The following is a 19973-nucleotide window of genomic DNA, read 5'->3' as shown; positions in this document are numbered from 1 at the left end:
TTAGTGACCAGATCCCAGAGCAACTGGATCCTACACCCTAGTCTCAACCCCCACGTCCCCCCATGGGCACAAACCCTGGTCTCAGATCCCCCCATGGGCACACACCCTGATCTCAGATCCCCCCCATGGGCACACACCCTGGACGCAGATTCTGCCCCTCCCCTCTCCCCCATGGGCACAGGCCCTGGCCTCAGATGCACCCCCCATGGGCACATGCCCTGGCTTTATTCGATACTCACTGAGGAAGAGGACAGTGAGAGCAGATGCCATGATGGGGGCAGCCAGGGGCCCCTCAGCGCTGCCACCAACACCCCGAAGCCCAACTCAACCAAGCCCCAAATGAGGAACTCAGCTGGTGGTTCCAGCTACAGGAAGTGGACGATGTGTCATCTCTTCCTGCGTTCATCATATGTTGTCTCTAATCTGCAGGCGAAATCTAGAACAGCCAAAGCAAGCAGAGGTCCCTGCAAAACCCAGGAAACCCTGGGCCCCTCAGCCTGGCCAAGCATCCTGCAGCTCCCAGCTTCTCTATGTCTCTGTGGGGACTCGGGAGAGGTCTCTGTGATGCAGCAGGGAGTGGGAAGTATTGACCTGGGAAGGTTGCAGGGGAGTTTTACTGGGACTGTGTGTGGGATGGGAGACTTTCCTTGAGGGAAGATACCTGAGCATGTAACGTGAGAGCCCAGGATGGGGGGTTGGGGCCAGGTGACACCTTCTGCCCGGGAAACAGGACAAAGGCTGGAGGAGGAACCAGGGGGAGGGGGCAGGGCCGGCGCTTCCATTTAGGTGACCTAGGCGCTTGCCTAGGGCACCAGGATTTGGGGGGGCGGCAATTCGGCGGCGAGGGGTCCTTCTGCGCTCCGGGTCTTTGGTGGCAATTCTGCGGTGGGTCCTTCACTCGCTCTGGGACCCGCCTCCAAAGTGCCCCGAAGACCGGGAGCGCGGAAAGACCCCCCCCACCGCAGAATTGCCGACGACGACCGGGCGCGCGGAAGGACCTCCGCCTAGGGCGCCAAAAACCCTGGCGCCGCTCCTGGAAGGGGGTGTGAAACAGCTGGAGGGGCTTCAGTTTGGAGCTGGCTGAGGAAATGGAGGGAGCCCCATAACTGATCCCAGCAATTACAGACCAGTAAGTCTAACGTCAGTACCAGGCAAATTAGTTGAAACAATAGTAAAGAAATAAATTGTCAGACACTTAGAAGAACATAAATTGTTGGGCAAAAGTCATCATGGTTTCTGTAAAGGGAAATTGTGTTTTACTAATCTATTAGAGTTCTTTGAAGGGGTCAACAAACATGTGGACAAGGGGGATCCAGTGGACATAGTGTACTTAGATTTCCAGAAAGCTTCAGCTCTTCCCAACATTTGACATATCACAAAATCATAGAAATGCAGCCTTTGACAAGGTCCCTCTCCAAAGGCTCTTACGTAATTTAAGCTGTCATGAGATAAAAGGGAAGGTGCTTTCATGGATTGAGAACTGGTTAAAAGACAGGGAACAAAGGGTAGGAATTAATGGTAAATTCTCAGAATGGAGAGGGGTAACTAGTGGTGTTCCCCGAGGGTCAGTCCTAGGACCAATCCTATTCAACTTATTCATAAATGATCTGGAGAAAGGGGTAAACAGTGAGGCAGAAAAGTCTGCAGATGATATTAAACTGCTCAAGATAGTTAAGACCAAAGCAGACTGTGAAGAACTTCAAAAAGATCTCACAAAACTAAGCGATTGGGCAACAAAATGGCAAATGAAATTTAATGTGGATAAATGTAAAGTAATGCACACTGGGAAAAATAACCCCAACTATACATACAATATGATGGGGGCTAATTTAGCCACAACAAGTCAGGAAAAAGATCTTGGAGTCATCGTGGATAGTTCTCTGAAGATGTCCACGCAGTGTGCAGCGGCAGTCAAAAAGGCAAACAGGATGTTAGGAATCATTAAAAAGGGGATAGAGAATAAGACGGAGAGTATCTTATTGCCCTTATATAAATCCATGGTACGCCCACATCTTGAATACTGCATACAGATGTGGTCTCCTCATCTCAAAAAAGCTATACTGGCATTAGAAAAGATTCAGAGAAGGGCAACTAAAATGAGTAGGGGTTTGGAACGGGTCCCATATGAGGAGAGATTAAAGAGACTAGGACTTTTCAGCTTGGAAAAGAGGAGACTAAGGGGGGATATGATAGAGGTCTATACAATCATGAGTGATGTGGAGAAAGTAAATAAGGAAAATTTATTTACTTGTTCCCATAATACAAGAACTAGGGGCAACCAAATGAAATTAATGGGCAGCAGGTTTAAAACAAATGAAAGGAAGTTCTTCACACAGCGCACAGTCAACTTGTGGAACTCCTTGCCTGAGGAGGTTGTGAAGGCCAAGGCTATAACAGGGTTTAAAAGAGAACTGGATAAATTCATGGTGGTTAAGTCCATTAATAGCTATTAGCCAGGATGGGTAAGGAATGGTGTCCCTAGCCTCTGTTTGTCAGAAGGTGGAGATGGGTAGCAGGAGAGAGATCACTTGATCATTACCTGTTAGGTTCACTCCCTCTGGGGCACCTGGCATTGGCCACTGTGGGTGGACAGGATACTGGGCTAGATGGACCTTTGGTCTGACCCGGGGTCTAAGCTCCCCGCCCCCCAGAAGGACTTGACTGAGGGGTCCAAGCTCTGTTTGGGACTGTGTTCCTGTCGTCCAATAAACCTTTCGTTTTACTGGCTGGCTGAGAGTCACGGTGAATCGCAGGAAGTGGGGGGTGCAGGGCCCTGACTCCCCCACACTCTGTGACAGTCACCCTCAGTGCACTCTGCAGCATTGGGGAAGGTGCATCAGGCTGGGAGCCAGGAGACCACAGAGTCTTGTTTTCAATCTTCCACTGACCACTACAGAAGAACCTCAGAGTTACGAACTGACCAATCAACCACACCCCTCATTTGGAACAGGAAGTGAGCGATCAGATGGCAGCAGAGTTAACTTTAAAAAAAAAAGCAAATACAGAACAGTTCTGTGTTAACCATAAACTGCTAAAAACATAAGGGGGAAGTTTAAAAAGAAAGATTTGACAAGGGAAGGAAACTGTTTCTGTGCTTGTTACATTTAAATTAAGATGGTTAAAAGCAGCATTTTTCTTCGGCATAGTAAAGTTTCGAAGCTGTGCTAAGTCCATGTTCAGTTGTAAACTTTTGAAAGACGAGCAATAACCTTTTGTTCAGCCTAGTGAATATTTCAGTTATGAACAACCTCCAATCCCGAGGTGTTTGTAACTCTCAGGTTCTCCTGTATTTCCATGCAGATTCACACACACACACACCCTTTGTTCCATTCCGAGTTCAAAGCTGGCTGGTGACCCATGTTGGTAAAATTAATACGTTATCATGCAATTAAAAGGGGCACAGCTAAGGAAAACTTAACTGTGGCATTTCCTGGTACTGGAGGGTTTGACTCTGCTGCCTTCCCTCTCAGCCTGCAAACCCCCCCCCCTGCGACACGAGCCGTGGCACCGTGTGAGGAGCGGGTGCGAGGGGGACGCCTGGGTTTGCTGCCCCTTGAGCCATAACTGAGCGGTGATGGTGGCTTTACACTGTAACGCCTGGTTCTAAGGGGCTTTTCTCAGCGTGTGAATTAAATCAACCAGGTTCAAAAGAAAATCAGAGAAAAAGAAATTCCATCCCAGGCCCCCAATGGGTCACCAGCTGGGCAAGACCCAGGGACCTTCTAATGCCCCCGCAGAGACCCTGCCCCCAAGCTGGAGGAGACACTGTCAGTGGTTACATGACACACACTTGTTTATATAGACATCCCATCTCCCCTCAAATCCCCGTCCTCTCTGCCCCTGTCCTGTCTCCCCTCAAACCCCCACATCCTGCACCAACCCCAGCCCATGTCCCCCTCGTCCCTGTCCCCCCTCCAACCCTCACTGCCCTCTCCCATCTCCCATCCAACACCTACCCCGTTTCTGTCTCCCCTCGAATTCCTGTCCCCACTCCCTCCCTGATCTCAGCTCATCTCCCCTCTAATCCCTTCCCCCCCGACCCTCAGCCTGTCCCCCCAAACTCCCGTGCCCGGCTGCTCTTTGCAGAGGGTCTCACAGGCCCAAAGGGCTCAGGGGGTTGGAAACTCTCTCCCTCACCAGCGTTACACAGGCCAGGTCTGGGGCCCATTTCAAACCGAGCCCCTGGTTCTACTCGGCTCCTGGGCAAACCTCCAGCAGCAGCCGTTCAAAGGCAAAGCTTTTAGGTTAAACCCACGGACAAGGAATCAAACCTGGCCTGTCTATTGAAACGGGGGCTGAGCGACTGCGGCCAACAGCCGGAATCAGACCGGCTCCAAGTCTCGCTCCTTCTGGAGTCACCGGAGCAGAGCCGCTTGTTTCCAGAACAGCCGGGCTTTGGGGAGGAACCGGTTCATTTCACTCTCTGGACGGACGGGCAGGGCGGCCGCTGACTCCGCTCCTAGTGTAAGCGGGGGAATGGTCCCGCTATTGCGGGGAACTTTCCTGGCTTATACACGCCCCGGTGGGATTGGCTAGTGAAAGGATCTGAGTCCTCGCTCCCACTCCCTTTGCCCAGAGGCCTGCCTGACCTCGAGGGCTCCCCTTTCTCCCACCCGTGCGGCAGAGTCCTCATAACCCCGGCAAGGCTGGGCCCTGGATCCCTGGGGGCTCCACCCCCAGTCTTGTTGTGGTCACTTAGGACAGGGGGACACCAAAAACAGCCACCTCTGCAAGGGAAACGAAGTTCACAGTCTCTTCCTCACATGTCCTAGGCCTCCTGCCCAGGCCCTGGCCGTGCCAGGGTGATATCACAGTGTGACAATCTGTATCTCCAAGCAGCACCGTGGAGCCCCTGTATTCACCACTACCATAGAATTATGATCAGTTGGGTACAAAGTTGCCTCGTGAGGCATCATTTTAAAAGTCTTGATCTGTTGAACATTCATGTCCTGTTGCATTGTATGTGCTGTTGCGAATTATACCTATAGGTCACGCGCAGTTCGAGTCTAGGCTGAGGCACATGAACAAAATCTACAACTGCAGAGTATTCAAAGATAACAGGTTTATTATGCTCGAGCGTGGTGCCCCCTTGCTAATCAGGAAGGGACCCGGAACGCAGGTTATACAAAGATTATATACCTTTTAGCAAAGCATGCTGTCCTCGTTGTGACGAAGTATGGGGTTTTCTTGTTTTCTGTGGAGTTTCAATGGTTTTCATGCGGAGGGGGTGGGACTCAGTTTCCCCAGGTGTTACTGGTTTAACGAGGTGAGGGGAGAGGGAGTGTGTTTTGCAGAGGACCGGAGAGAGGACTTGAGGCCCCAGCCGATGGCCGGGAGGATGGATACCCCAGCGACCGGTGACCTGGTGACCCAGAGGCCCAGCTGAGGAGACGCAGCCGGTTCTGGCCAGTGGGCGGACAATGGGCTGCAGAGTGAGGACCCAGTGACCTAACCAGCCGGTTCCAGCCAGAGGAGAGAAGCAGGAGCGGAGGCCCCGGTTCACGACCCTGTTTACCTGGAGAGAAGACAATGGGCAGAGGCGGGGCCTGGGGCCGGGGAGCTCAGATGCCCAGCTAGGAAGCAGGGAGGCTCTGGGCTGGAGAGGGGGAGCAGGCAGAGCCCACCTGGATGCAGAGAGACTGGGATGTGCTGGGCTGAGGGAGGCCAGGCCTGAGGCCCTGAGAGTTTCCTGTGCTGTGTTCAACTCTCAATAAACCCTCCTGTTTTACACTGGCTGAGAATCACTCCAGTCTAGAGAACAGGGTTTCATCAACCCCTTTGGGGTGGGGTGGAGGCCCCAGGGGGTCCAGAGCGAGTGGACTCCCTGAGGGGGCCCACAGCAAGAGACAGATGTGCGAAGGCTCCAAGAGGTGTGGCTCCAGGAGGTGGAGGGGCCTGATCCTGAGAGAGAGTGGACCCCCGAGAAGGGCTGTCTCACTAACAGGGGCACCCCGCACCGGGCCAAGAGTGGGCATGACCTGTGAGTCCGTGACACTCGTGCATCGTAAGCCTTAGCCAATAAACAAGCCTTCCCCTTATCTACCACCTATCCCCTCTAGGCATGTTCCCCGTGCTGCCTAGTGTTGCAACTACCCAGGCATGCGGTTAGTTTTTTCAAAGGTTGCCCTTATCTCTGTGTGTCCAGATGTAACCCCTTCCCCCTTCCTGGTATGTGATGTGCTCGCCTCTAGCTAATGGCGGGCCCGAAATCCAAAATGGAGTTACATATGCTAACTTTCCTTAACAGTGCTGTCCTTGTATGGGAAGTTATGAAGCATTACTGTGTGTGCTACTGAAATATGTTGTGAGGTTGGGAGATGCCCACAGCAACCTTTCAACTGCAAGAGAGGACCAGCCAGACACTGTTAATGGCTCATCAACACTCATCAAGGAAAGAATCCACTATCCCAGCGACGGTGTACAATGGAGATTGTTTCATCAATGGGGCCTCCCTGATCCCCAGGTCACAGCAAAGATCTTTCCAGCAAACTGGAAAAAAATATAAAAGGGGAAATGACATATGTCACGAAGTGTGGGGGGACAGAAGGCCCTGCACCCCCGGCTTCCTGCGATTCACCATGACTCTCAGCCAGCCAGTAAAGCAGAAGGTTATTTAGATGACAGGAACACAGTCCAAGACAGGTCTTGCAGGTACAGACAACAGGACCCCCTCAGTTAGGTCCAGCTTGGGGTCCCAGGGGCACCACAGGCCCATTGGGGTGGGGGCAGAGCCCCGTCTGGGCTCCCTCCATTACCAGTCAGCTCCTGAAAAACTCTCTCCCCCACCAGCCTTTGTTCAGTCTCCCGGGCAAAGGTGTCACCTGGCCTCTAACCCCTTCCTGGGTTCTCACGTTACATGCTCAGGTATTCTCCCTCAAGGCCAGTCTCTCATCCCCCGATGCAGACCATCCTAACCCCACTTCCCTGCCTTCCCGGGCCAACACTCCCCACTTAGCATTCAAAGACCACATTAAGAACAGTCCCAGTTAGAGGAGAGGAAAGTGATTAGAGGAGAGGAAAGTGATTAGGAACAGTCAGCATGGATTCACCAAGGGGAAGTTGTGCCTGACTAACCTAATTGCCTTCTATGATGAGATAACTGGCTCTGTGGATGAGGGGAAAGCAGTGGATGTGTTATTCCTTGACTTTAGCAAAGCTTTTGATACAGTCTCCCACAGTATTCTTGCCGCCAAGTTAAAGAAGTATGGGCTGGATGAATGGACTGTAAGGTGGATAGAAAGCTGGCTAGATCGTCGGGCTCAACAGGTAGTGATCAATGGGTCCATGTCTAGTTGGCAGCCGGTTTCAAGCGGAGTGCCCCAAGGGTCGGTCCTGGGGCCGGTTTTGTTTAATATCTTTATTAATGATCTGGAGGATGGTGTGGACTGCACTCTCAGCAAGTTTGCAGATGACACTCAACTAGGGGGCGTGGTAGATACACTAGAAGGTAGGGATCGGATACAGAGGGACCTAGACAAATTAGAGGATTGGGCCAAAAAAAACCTGATGAGGTTCAACAAGGACAAGTGCAGAGTCCTGCACTTAGGACGGAAGAATCCCATGCACTGCTACAGACTAGGGACCGAATGGCCAGGTAGCAGTTCTGCAGAAAAGGACCTAGGGGTCACAGTGGACGAGAAGCTGGATATGAGTCAACAGTGTGCTCTTGTTGCCAAGAAGGCTAACGGCATTTTGGGCTGTATAAGTAGGGGCATTGCCAGCAGATCGAGGGACGTGATCGTTCCCCTTTATTCGACATTGGTGAGGCCTCATCTGGAATACTGTGTCCAGTTTTGGGCCCCACACTACACGAAGGATGTGGAAAAATTGGAAAGAGTCCAATGGAGGGCAACAAAAATGATTAGGGGTCTGGAGCACATGACTTATGAGGAGAGGCTGAGGGAACTGGGATTGTTTAGTCTCCAGAAGAGAAGAATGAGGGGGGATTTGATAGCAGCCTTCACCTACCTGAAAGGGGGTTCCAAAGAGGATGGAGCTCGGCTGTTCTCAGTGGTGGCATGACAGAACAAGGAGCAATGGTCTCAAGTTGCAGTGGGGGAGGTCCAGGTTGGATATCAGGAAACACTATTTCACTACGAGGGTGGTGAAACACTGGAATGCGTTACCTAGGGAGGTGGTGGAGTCTCCTTCCTTGGAGGTTTTTAAGGCCCGGCTTGACAAAGCCCTGGCTGGGATGATTTAGTTGGGAAGGTCCTGCTTTGAGCAGGGGGTTGGACTAGATGACCTCTTGAGGTCCCTTCCAACCCTGATATTCTATGATTCCATGATTCTATGATTCTATGATTCAGTTCATCACAACATAATCCTTGGGCTTCTCTTCCCCACAACTCAACACCTGGAGAAACATCTGGAGGACAAAGACTTTGCACTGGGGAAGGGTGGTCCCAGGCTGGAATGGAGTCCAGTCTGTGTATTGAGGATCTGTCACCTGCTTGTCCCATCTGTCGGTGGGAGACACTGCCTGATTCAAGCCCTGTTTCGTTTGTGGAACTTTGACTGTGAATATATTTTTATTTCTTAAGTAGCCAACTCTGATCTCTGTGCCTGCTCCTTATAGACACTGAAAATCTCTCCTTCTGCAGTGACTGTGGATGGCTGTGTGGGTGCAGAGCATCTCCACGGTTCGTAACTTGACATCAGCATCACAGTGCCAGAGGCAGCCCAGGTTGGTGCCTTTGGAGGGCTCAGTGGCCCCACAGGCTGGGTTGCACCCTGGGGACCCCGTCACACATGGGTCAGACACGTGCTCTGGCGGTGACCACACACCCTCAGGTGCTAGCAGTTGCATAGCCAGATTCTAACATCAGGGGGAGCAAGTTTCAATTTCCCCTGGTTCTCGGGGCCTTGGCACAGCTGGGAACTTGCCCGTGGGTTTTACATGTGAGCTCGCAGCCGGGCCGCTTCACAACAGCCACAACAGTGCGATCGACCCCCAGGCGGCTCAGGCTGGCGGGACGATCCCACGTCCTCTCCGGCGTGGCTGTGTCAGAGCGTCTCCCAGAGGCCACACGCTCGGGGAGTGGTGCCCACAAGCCATGGCCCCTAGGGCACCCCCGTGTCCCGACAGCCCCAGCTGCCTTGTGGACTCCCCATCCCACTGCCATTAGCCATTGCAGACCCTGCTGCCCTTCCCTCATGCTGGGGCAGCCAGGCTGGAGTGGGTGGAGGCTTTGGGGGTGGGGGTCACCTCACCTAGTGTCCGCCCCTCTTCCAGCCAAGGGCAGCCTCGGCCAGGATCAGCGCCAGGGCCAGCAGGACCCCAGCGCTCAGGACCAGACGGACGATGTTGACCCGGGTGTAATCTGGGGGGGACAAAAGGAGTGGGGGGGTTGGTGCAGTGAGACTCACCGGGGCCGTCTCCCCTTCTGTCTCCCCAGAATAGGAATCCACGACAGATCCCTATCCCCATCCCCCTACCCTGTCTGTGTCTGTGTGTCCCCGTTCGAACCCCTCAATCCGTCCCACTGCAGGGAGCCCCTCCCCATGGCACCTGGGCCCCACATACCCCTAGTAACTCCACCCATTCTCCCCACCCAGCCCCAGCCCTTCGTGGCTCCCCCTGGGGGTGGCTCCTTGGCAGAACAAGCCCGTTTAACTGGCAGAGTGGGTCTCCACCGCCCCCTCACTGCCTGGGCCCTGTGTTGGAGTGACTAGGAGACGCCGATCTGGGGCCCTCACCTCTCACCACCAGCCGCGCCGGGTCGCTGGGGTGGGACACAGCGACCGGCTCCCGCGTGGTGTGATAGGAGCAGCTGTAGCTCCCCGCGTCTCTCCATCCGGCACCAATCACGGGGAATTCGGCCACATTCCCTACAGGGGCCGCACACCCCCAGTAGCCTCCGTCTTTGAAGAGAAGGAAGGTGGCGTTCTGGAGCCGAGCCTGGCAGCGGATGGTGGCGGCTCCCCTCAGGGCGACCCCCTGGCTGGGGCGGATGGACACGGAGGGCTTGGGCAGAGTGGGCTCTGGGAGCAGAAGGAGACAGGCCATGAGATGCAGACCTGACAAGGCGACCCAGCCACCGGCCCCTCCCCTGCACAGTTCCCCATTGAGTGCTGGGTGTCCAGGGGAGTGGGGAGGGGAGAGCTGAGCAGCCCCTGGGCCCCGAGCCTTCTGTGCATCCCCGAGATGGGGAGTATCCCCCTGGGAAAGGCCCCTGCTCTGCAGCTCCCCCTCGGGGCAGGGATCCCCCCTCCCTCAGACTCAAATCTCCAGCAATTGCTGCTCCCCCCAGTGACTCCATCCCCCATGGGCAGTGGGTGGACCCCCCTTTCCGGGAGGGGGGCCCTGCAACCCAACCCCTGCCACACAAGGCCCCACTTCCCATGGCAGGAGCCCCAAGTGCCCCTCGCCATCCCCTCCCATGGCTGAAGAACCCCTGGGCTAGCCAGAACCCAGAGCCAGCCCCCCACTCCCGCCACCAGAGGAACCCCAGGCCGGCCCCAGTCCTGGGTCAGACCCAGCCATGCCGGCCGACTGACCCCAGCCCCGTGCCAGCCGAAACAGCCCCAGGCCCAGCCAGTTGGTCAACCTCAGCCCCCGGCCGGCTGCCAGCTTGAGCAGCCGCAGTCCACCATCCCTCGGCAGTGGCTCTAGCCAAGGAAGGCAGAGCCATCCCTGGCCTGTTATACCCGCCACCCATGCTGTCCCTGCTCCCCGGCTGGGCGTCCCCTCTGATGGGGCCAGGGCTCAGGGCAGAGCCTGGCTCTGAGCGTCCCAGCAGCATGGAGCCCCCAGCAAGGGACTGGCTGGTTGTGGGTCTGGAAGCGGGGATGTGGAGCCGGGCCCCTCACCTGCTACCACCAGCTCCACGGGGTCGCTGGGCTGTGAGGAGATGAAGGGCTCTGATCGGTGCCGGTAGCTGCAGCTGTAGTTCCCGCCATGCTGTCGGCCCACGGTGGGGATGTGGAACTCGGCCCCGTCCCCAGCAGGGTCCATGTGTCGTTGCGCGTTCAGGTCTTTAGCCTTGTGCAGGAAGAACCTCATGTCCCGGCGCTGCCCCTGACACCGGATGGTGGTGTCTGCCCCTGGGGCGGTGACCCCAGTGGGGCTCAGAGCGATGGAGGGTCTGGGTAAGCTGAGATCTGGGCACAGGAGACAGGTTGTGAGAGCCAGACTTGGTCACCCACCCAGCCCCGGCCTCCCCGGCCAACCCCAGCCACGGGCAGATCCAGGGCCCCCTGGGAGATTCACTCCTAGATTCTAGAGTTCCCCCTGACCCAGAATCCCGGCCCTGCGAACTGGGCTCCCAGCCCCACAGACACCGAGCTGCAGCTCCCTAGTGCTTGGGCTGCTCATATGCCTGTGTGTGGCCCCTGCCCCATTCATGGGGTCCAGCCTGCCCTGGGGGCACGTGGGCATAGCCAGGCTAACTGCAGCGGCATGGGCTGGCCAGCTGAGGACAAGTCTCCCAGGGCGCTGGGTGCACACGCGAGCGGCTAGTCCTGCCCAGCCACGGCTCCATTGCTGTTTTCAGCTCCATCAGAGCTAGGGTTACCATACGTCCTCTTTTTCCCGGACATGTCCGGCTTTTCGGCACTCAAACCCCCGTCCGGGGGGAATTGCCAAAAAGCCGAACATGTCCAGGAAAATGGTGGCTCTGCTCCTCCCCGACTCTTCGGCTCTGTTTAAGAGCCGGGCTGCCCGAGCGCTACCGGCTTCGGGCAGCCCCCGTGCCTCCGGACCCTGCACCGCCGGAGCCCGGGAGGGGAAGTGCCCAGCTGGGGGCGCAGGGTCCGGAGGCAAGGGGTCTGCCCGAAGCCCAAGCGCTACCGGCTTCACGGTTTGCCGGGCAGCCTCCAGACCCTGCGCCCCCGGCTGGGCGCTTCCCCTCCCAGGCTCCAGCTGCGCTGGGGAAGCGCTGGCCGGGGGCGCAGGGTCTGGGAGCTGCCCGGCAAACCGTGAAGCCGGTAGCGCTCGGGCAGCCCTTTCCCCGTGGCTGGGAGTGGGAGGGAGGAGGGGGCGGAGTTAGGGCAGAGAAGGGGCGGAGTTGGGGCAGGGCTGGGGTGGGGAAAGGGGCGGGGCCAAGGCCTGTGGAGGGTCCTCTTTTTTTATTTGCTGAATATGGTAACCCTAATCAGAGCTAGCCTGGGTGCCTCTGTGACGAACTGGGACTGTTCTTGCTGGGGTGTGTGAATGCTGACAGGCGAGTGTGGCTAGGATGGTCTGCATCGGGGGATGGGAGTCGGCCCAAGGGAACATACCTGAGCTTGTAACATGAGAACCCAGGAAGGGGTTGGAGGCCAGGTGACTCCGGGGCCCGGGAAACTGAACAAAGGCTGTGGGGGGGGGTCGCTGAAGGCAGAGTGCTGGAAGCGGACTGGAGAGATGGCTGGGAGGCAGAGATGGCTCTGACCCCCCAAAGGGGGGTGGGCTGGGATGCCCTGGGACCCCAAGCTGGACCTAACTGAGGGGGGCCCTGTTGTCTGTGCCTGCAAGACCTGTCTTGGACTGTATTCCTGTCATCCAAATAAACCTTCTGCTTTACTGGCTGGCTGAGAGTCATGGTGAATCGCAGGAAGCCGGGGATGCAGGGCCCTGAGTCCCCCAATACTCCGTGACAACTGGTGGCAGAGGTGGGATCTACTGCACCCCGTGGACGGCGCTTCCTGCAGTAAGTGACTGGGGAGCAGTAAAACGAAGGGGGATTGACGGGGACCAGGCGTGCTGAAGAGTGAGAGAGAGACGGTTATTACCCTGGGAGTGTGTGACCAGCGAGAAGGACTTTTGCAGTAACAGGGTCCCCCAGAGGGATAGCAGCGAGTGGTCCCAGGGGCGGAGGAGTCTGCAGCTCGACCCTGGCAGAGAGGTGGTGACCTCGAGAAGGGCTGGCACACTAGGGGGCCCCCTGGGAACTGTGGGGAGCTGTGAGCACACAGGCCGGTGAGTGGCCAGCAGGAAGATGTATGCCAAGCGGCTTAAGAGCGACCTGGTGGAGCTGTGCAAGCAGAGGGGGCTGTGCATTGGGAGGCTCACCAAAGAACAGCTCATTGCCCGGCTGGAGGCGGAAGATCGCGCGAATGAACTGATCCCTGTGTCTCAGGGAAGCAGCCTGGCAAATGCAGCGCAGGCACCAGTGTCTGTCCCAGCTGGGAGTGGTCAGCCGGCTGCTGAGGGCTTCCCGAGACCCCTCCTTCCTATGCCTAGGGGAAGGGTGGGGAGGAGCCCAGCAAATACCGAGGGCGCCGTGACCCCCCGGGCCAGCAGGGGACCCTCCCGGCGAAGCTCGCCGGCCAGCAGAGGATCCTCCCGGCGACGTTCGGCATCCGTGGAGCGGAATTGGCTGGAATGGGAGAAAGAGCTAAAACTGAGAGAGCTGGAGGATCGTGAACAACAGAGACAGCATGAACGGGAGGAGAAAGAGAGACAGAGACAGCATGAAGAGAGACAGCGTCAGCATGAACGGGAGGAGAATGAGAGACAGCGTCAGCATGACCTGGGACTGGCGAGATTGAAGGACAGCGAACCCCCGGCTGCGGTGAGTGAGGGGGGACCCAGGACTGCACGGAGCTTTGATAAGTGCATCCTGGCCCCATGCAAGGAGGGGGAGGACATGGATGACTTCCTGGAGGCCTTTGAGACGGCCTGCGAGCTGCACCGGGTTGATCCCGCGGACAGACTCCGGGTCCTTACCCCCTTACTGGATCCCAAAGCCGTGGCATTGTACCGCCAACTGGGAGAGGCAGAGAAAGGGGACTACGAACTATTCAAAAGGGCCCTGCTACGTGAGTTTGGGCTGACTCCTGAGATGTACCGGGAAAGGTTCCGGAGTCAGGATAAAACCCCTGAGATCTCATATCTGCAACTAGCCGTCCGCATGGAAAGATACGCCAGCAAGTGGGCTGGTGGGGCCCAGACGAAGGAGGACCTGATTAAACTGCTGGTACTGGAGCAACTGTATGAGCAGTGCCCATCCGACCTGAGGCTGTGGTTGGTGGACAGAAAGCCAGAGAACCCGCGACACGCAGGGCAGCTGGCCGATGAGTTTGTAAAGAGCCGGTCAGGAGATAAAAGGGAGGAGTCCCAAAGGAACAATCCCACCACAACGCAGAGAGAGAGTCACCATGGGACCCCCCCGTGGGAAAATACAGAAAAAACCCATCAGAGAGGAGCATCCGGCATCAGGACCATCCGACCCACTCAGGGGGACCCATGGGACATGGGCTGCTACCACTGTGGCCAAAAGGGCCACATACGGGCCCAGTGCCCCAGGCTCAGGGACAGACTGAGCAGGCCGAACCCACAGAGGGTTGACTGGGTAGAGACCCAGCCCGGCGAGAGGCAGCATTCCCAGGGAAGGGGGGCTGGCAGAGTACCACCTGCTAAGGAGGGAGGAGAGCTCCAGGCCAGCTCCTCTAGGGGGCTGGATGCTCCAGACTCAGGGTTCTTGGTTTATACGGTGGGCGCGGGGCTGTCCCTCCGGAGAGAGTACCTTGTTCCCCTGGAGGTGGATGGGAGGAAGGTCAATGGATACTGGGATACGGGTGCAGAGGTGACGCTGGCCCGGCCCGAGGTGGTGGCCCCAGATCAGGTGGTGCCCAACACCTACCTGACCCTGACGGGGGTGGGCGGAACACCAGTCAAAGTACCCGTGGCAAGGGTACACCTGAAGTGGGGGGCCAAGGAGGGCCCCAAGGATGTGGGGGGTACACCCGTATTTGCCCACTGAGGTATTGATGGGGGGGGACCTGGAGAACTGGCCAAGCAACCCCCAAAAGGCACTGGTTGTGACCCGCAGGCAGAGCCGGCGAGGGGCACTGCGCCCTGGCCTTGGGGGGGGTGCCTTGCCTGAGGCGCAGGACCCTAACCTGGTGGGGAGGGAACGCCCAGGGACACGGCTCAGGGAGGCTGCAGCTTCAGACCCAGCGGGCGAGAAAGAGCAGGTGGCCATCCCTGTCCCAGCTGCTGAGTTCCAGGCCGAGTTACAGAGAGATCCCTCCTTGCGGAAGATAAGGGACCTGGCCGACCTCAATGCGGTACAGACCATGGGACGAGGTGGCCGGAAAAGGTTCCTGTGGGAGAAGGGGTTCCTGTACCGAGAATGGGCTCCCCCAGGGAAAATGGAGTCAGGGGGGATCAGGAGGCAGCTGGTGGTACCCCAGAAGTATCGCCGCCAGCTGCTGTGCCGGGCCCATGACATTCCCCTCTCAGGGCACCAGGGAACCTGGTGTACCCAGCAGAGGCTGCTACGGAGCTTTTACTGGCCTGGGGTCTTTGTTACTGTCCGACAGTACTGCGGATCCTGTAACCCCTGTCAGAGGGGGAGGAAGGCCTGGGACAAGGGGAAAACAGCTTTAGGACCCTTGCCCAGCATAAAGGATCCTTTCCGGAGGGTGGCCAAGGTTAAAAGGGCGGCTCTAAACCAAGAGAGCCCAAAGCACAGACCTCCAGACTGGAGCGCTGGGAGAAGACCACACCCCAGTTGGAACCCCAGAGGTATGGGGGTGGGAAAAGGGCACAGGCCGCATAAACCTTCCCACATGTGAACTGCGAGTGCCATCAAGCACCCCCGACCTAAGGGGGGGCGTGAAACTGGAGGGGCCTGGTGTAATTCCCACCAAGGAATGGGAGGGATGCGGGGGCATCCATGGGAACGGGGGTAGGTTCGAACTTCCCCAGGTCACTGGCTAAAGTGACCCTGCTCAGTTCGGTCTCGAAGGGGGGAGAGATGTGACGAACTGGGACTGTTCTTGCTGGGGTGTGGGAATGCTGACAGGGGAGTGTGACTAGGATGGTCTGCATCGGGGGATGGGAGTCGGCCCGAGGGAACATACCTGAGCTTGTAACATGAGAACCCAGGAAGGGGTTGGAGGCCAGGTGACTCTGGGGCCCGGGAAACTGAACAAAGGCTGTGGGAGGGGTCGCTGAAGGAGAGTGCTGGAAGCAGGCTGGAGAGATGGCTGGGAGGCAGAGATGGCTCTGACCCCCCAAAGGGGGGTGGGCTGGGATGCCCTGGGACCCCAAGCTGGACCTAACTGAGGGGGGCCCTGTTGTCTGTGCCTGCAAGACCTGTCTTGGACTGTATTCCTGTCATCCGAATAAACCTTCTGCTTTACTGGCTGGCTGAGAGTCATGGTGAATCGCAGGAAGCCGGGGGTGCAGGGCCCTGAGTCCCCCAATACTCCGTGACAGCCTCCCACTAGCCCCCAGCTGCAGGGCAGACACCTGACAACAGCCCACAACTCTGAGGGGACCCCGGGGTGACGACTCCCTGCTTCCAGCCCGGCCACAATCAGGGTCACGTTCATCTGGGCAGGGGACAGAACTTTCTCCAGGGCCGGGTCCAGGCTGCAGAACGAGCTCCCCCAGCAGCCAAGGGCCCCCTAAACTGGGCTGGCTCCAGGCACCAGCCCGGCAAGCAGGTGCTTGGGGCGGCCCCTGGAAGGGGGCAGCACATCTGGCTCTTCGGCGGCAATTCGGTGGCTGGTCCCTGAAGCAGCGCAGTTAGAGTTCCTGATCACGTTTTTTTTTTCTGCTTGGGGTGGCAGAAACTATGGAGCCGGCCCTGCACTAAACCTTCCCACCTCTGGCTCCTGCTGGGTGTCCCCTCTGCTGGGCCCAGGGCTCAGGGAAGAGCCTGGCTCTGAGTGGCCCATTGGCGTGGAGCTCCCCGGAGTATCCGGCCGAGGGTGGGGCTGGGAGCGGGGACGCCAAGCCGGGCCCCTCACCTGCTACCACCAGCTCCACGGGGTGGCTGGGCTCCGACCAGGTGTCGGGATCCGAGTCGGGGGATAATAGCAGGTGTTGCTGCCTCCGTCTGCCCGGCTCACTTTGGCGATGGGAAATTTGACCCCAGCCGAGTCCCCACCCGGCGCTGCTGCGTTCCTGGCCCAGCCTTGTACAGAACAAACTCCAGACCCCGGCGCTGACCCCGACACTGGATGGTCCCGGCAACCCCCAGGGTGAGCCCCCCGCTGGGGCTGAGGGATATGGAGGGTTTGGGGGAGCTGAGCTCTGCAGTGGGAGGAGACGGGGCGTGAGACAGACCCCGGCACGGCCACTGCGCCCCGTGCCCAGCATGGAGCGTCAGCGATGGGACAGAGACAGGCTCAGGGTCTCCCCTGGGATCCAGGGCACCAAGGGCATCAACTGAGATCTCCCTGCTCCCCACACACCCACCTCCAGGGGGCCGAGATTTCCCCCACACACACGCCCAACCTTCACTGGCTGTATGTCCCATCTGCTGGGTGCCAGGGCTCACAGAGACCCCCTGGGCCCTGGCTGGGTGTGGGGCTGGGAGCTGACATGCTGGGCTGGGCCCCTCACCTGCTACAATGATCTGCACAGGGTCGCTGGGCTCCGAGTAGGCAGCTCGTCCTGTTCTGTTGCTATAACTACAGGTGTAGCTGCCACCATGTTCCCGTCTGGCGCTGGTGATGGGAAATTCAGCCTCAGAGCCAGCAGGGTCTGTGTAAGTCAGATAGTTCCCATCTCCAGCCTTGTAGAGGAGGAACCTCATGCCCAGGCGCTGATGCCGACACCGGATGGTGACGTTTCCCCGCATGGGGATCACCCCACCGGGGCTGACGGAGATGGAGGGTTTGGGGTAGGACCCCTCTGGATTCACAAACAAACAGGCAGTAAGTGGGGGTGATACAAACCGTGTCCGTCTGACTCAATCCTCTGCCCATCTGTCGCTCCAGCGTTTTACCCCCCGCCCGTCCCTGGGGTGCAGGCCCGGCCCCGTGGCTCACAGCCAGGGAGAGACACAGGAGGGGGAAAGGAGATTTCCAGTCTCTGATTCCTTCAGTTCTCCAGGGTCAATTCAGCCCAGCCCCCGCTGCAGTCAGGAGTGACTCCGGATTGACCCCAAGGGCTGAGACCATAGTCACCCTCTTGTTTTTCTAACACTGTTGTCATAACTATAAAGTGAAGGGTAACAGCTGTCCTGTGTACAGTACTATAAATCCCTCCTGGCCAGAGACTCCAAAATCCTTTTCCCTGTAAAGGGTTAAGAAGCTCAGGTAACCTGGCTGGCATCTGACCTAAAGGACCAATAAGGGGACAAGATACTTTCAAATCTTGTGGGGGAGGGAGGCTTTTGTTTGTGTTCTTTGTTTTGTGAGGGTGTTCGCTCTCAAAACTGAGAGGGACCAGACATCAATCCAAGTTCTCCACATCTTTCTAAACAAGTCTCTCCTATTTCAAACTTGTAAGTAAATAGCCAGGCAAGGCGTGCTAGTTTTCCTTTGTTTTCTCAACTTGTAAATGTACCTTTTACTAGAGTGTTTATCTTTGTTTGCTGTACTTTGAACCTAAGACTAGAGGGGAGTCCTCTGAGCTCTTTAAGTTTGATTACCCTGTAAGGTTAATTTCCATACTGATTTTACAGAGATGATTTTTACCTTTTTCTTTAATTAAAAGCCTTCTTTTTAAGAACCTGATTGATTTTTCCTTGTTTTAAGATCCAAGGGGTTTGGATCTTGATTCACCAGGAGTTGGTGAGAGGAAGGAGGGGAATGGTTAATTTCTCCTTGTTTTAGATCCAAGGGGGTTGGATCTTGATTCACCAGGAGTTGGTGAGAGGAAGGAGGGGAATGGTTAATTTCTCCTTGTTTTAGATCTAAGGGGGTTGGATCTTGATTCACCAGGAGTTGGTGGAAGGAAGGAGGGGAATGGTTAATTTCTCCTTGTTTTAGATCCAAGGGGGGTTGGAACTGTATTCACCAGGAGTTGGTGGGAGGAAGGAGGGGAATGGTTAATTTCTCCTTGTTTTAGATCCCAGGGGGGTTGGAACTGTATTCACCAGGAGTTGGTGGGAGGAAGGAGGGGGGATGGTTAATTTCTCCTTGTTTTAAGATCCAAGGGGTTTGGATCTGTATTCACCAGGGAATTGGTGAAGGTCTCTCAAGGCTTCCCAGGAAAGGAAATTAGCCTTGGGATGGTGAAGACTCGGCATCCCACTTCTGAAAGGTGGCCGAACCCTGCTGTAGAGAGCTGCCACTCTCCTGTAGTTGGGCAGAACATGGATTATTCTTTAAAATGTTGCAAAATCCACATTTACTCCAATTGTCTGGCAATGTGCTACACACAGGGGGCGGGGGGCGGGGTTGGGTTCATGGGACATATTTGGGTCCTTTGAGCAAGAGGTCCCAGGACAGGCCCCCCCCCCCAAAAATGTGTTTGCAAAATCCCCCGTTTGTTCTAACAATTTCCTGCCCACCCCGAGGCTCAAACTCTGGTTCTGCTCCGGCCCAAACCGCTCCCAGCCGCTGGGGATTTAGCTCCGCTCTGCACGGTGCCGGCGGCCCCTCTGGGGACCGGATATTCCGAAAGATCCATTCCCTGGGACTCCTGCCAGCTCCCTGGGCACAGTTCGGGGGCGCTGCGGGGTGGCTGGTGCCTTCACTCTGTATTTCCTGGGGGCAGAGCTTTGAGTGACGGTGAATTCACTCTGTGTGGTGCCCATCCCTGTAATGAGTGGGGCGAGGTCTCAGTCTCCACCTCTGGGTGTGGGAGGGAGCAGAGATCTGACAGGATCATCCCTTTGGAGAATCTGCGCCTCCCCCACCCCCCACCCACATCCCTCATCCCTGATGTGGAAATTCCCCCAGCTGCCCCATTGCCCACAGATACTCACCTCCCAACACCCTGCTCCATGCAGCCAGCCAGCAGCCTGGAAAGGAGACAGGTCATTAGGGACCAGATCCCAGAGCAACTGGATCCTACACCCTGGGCTCAGATCCCACCCCCCATAGACACAAGCCCTGGTCTCAGATTCCCCCCTTATGGACACACGCCCTGGCTGTCTCCGATACTCACCGAGGAGGAGGACGGTGAGAGCAGACGCCATGACGGGGCAGTGGGGGCCCCTCAGCGCTGCTACAAACACCCCGGTGCTGAGCTCCACCCAGCCTGAGGCCCGAGTGCGAGCGGAATGAGGAACAGCGCCGGGGGCTGCAGTCCCAGGAAGCCCGTGATCCGCTCGGCCCCTTTCTTCCCCATCAGCTGGCTT

At 57.0% G+C, this 19973-nt stretch overlaps 2 protein-coding genes across 2 annotated transcripts in view; both read right to left on the bottom strand.

Moving 5' to 3' along the window:
* LOC128826301 (immunoglobulin superfamily member 1-like) overlaps positions 1-270 on the bottom strand; it is a 57478-nt gene extending 57208 nt beyond the window's left edge. The window contains exon 1 of the mRNA XM_054009548.1: positions 240-270. Coding sequence (XP_053865523.1) covers positions 240-270 — 31 coding nt within the window. The remainder of the gene's footprint in view (positions 1-239) is intronic.
* Positions 271-9128: 8858 nt separating this feature from the next.
* Positions 9129-19973, bottom strand: part of LOC128826653 (immunoglobulin superfamily member 1-like) — a 44278-nt gene continuing 33433 nt past the window's right edge. The window contains exons 5-8 of the mRNA XM_054010060.1: positions 17285-17575; positions 10813-11103; positions 9700-9984; positions 9129-9323 (exon numbers count right to left, since the gene is read on the bottom strand). Of these exons, the coding sequence (XP_053866035.1) occupies positions 9214-9323; positions 9700-9984; positions 10813-11103; positions 17285-17575 (977 nt within the window). The 3' untranslated portion in view covers positions 9129-9213. The remainder of the gene's footprint in view (positions 9324-9699; positions 9985-10812; positions 11104-17284; positions 17576-19973) is intronic.

Source organism: Malaclemys terrapin, chromosome 20, assembly GCF_027887155.1.
Source record: "Malaclemys terrapin pileata isolate rMalTer1 chromosome 20, rMalTer1.hap1, whole genome shotgun sequence".
NCBI classification, from domain to species: Eukaryota; Metazoa; Chordata; order Testudines; family Emydidae; genus Malaclemys; species Malaclemys terrapin.
The sequence above is the reverse complement of the archived record's forward strand: the minus strand, read 5'-3'. Positions and strand labels throughout refer to the sequence as shown.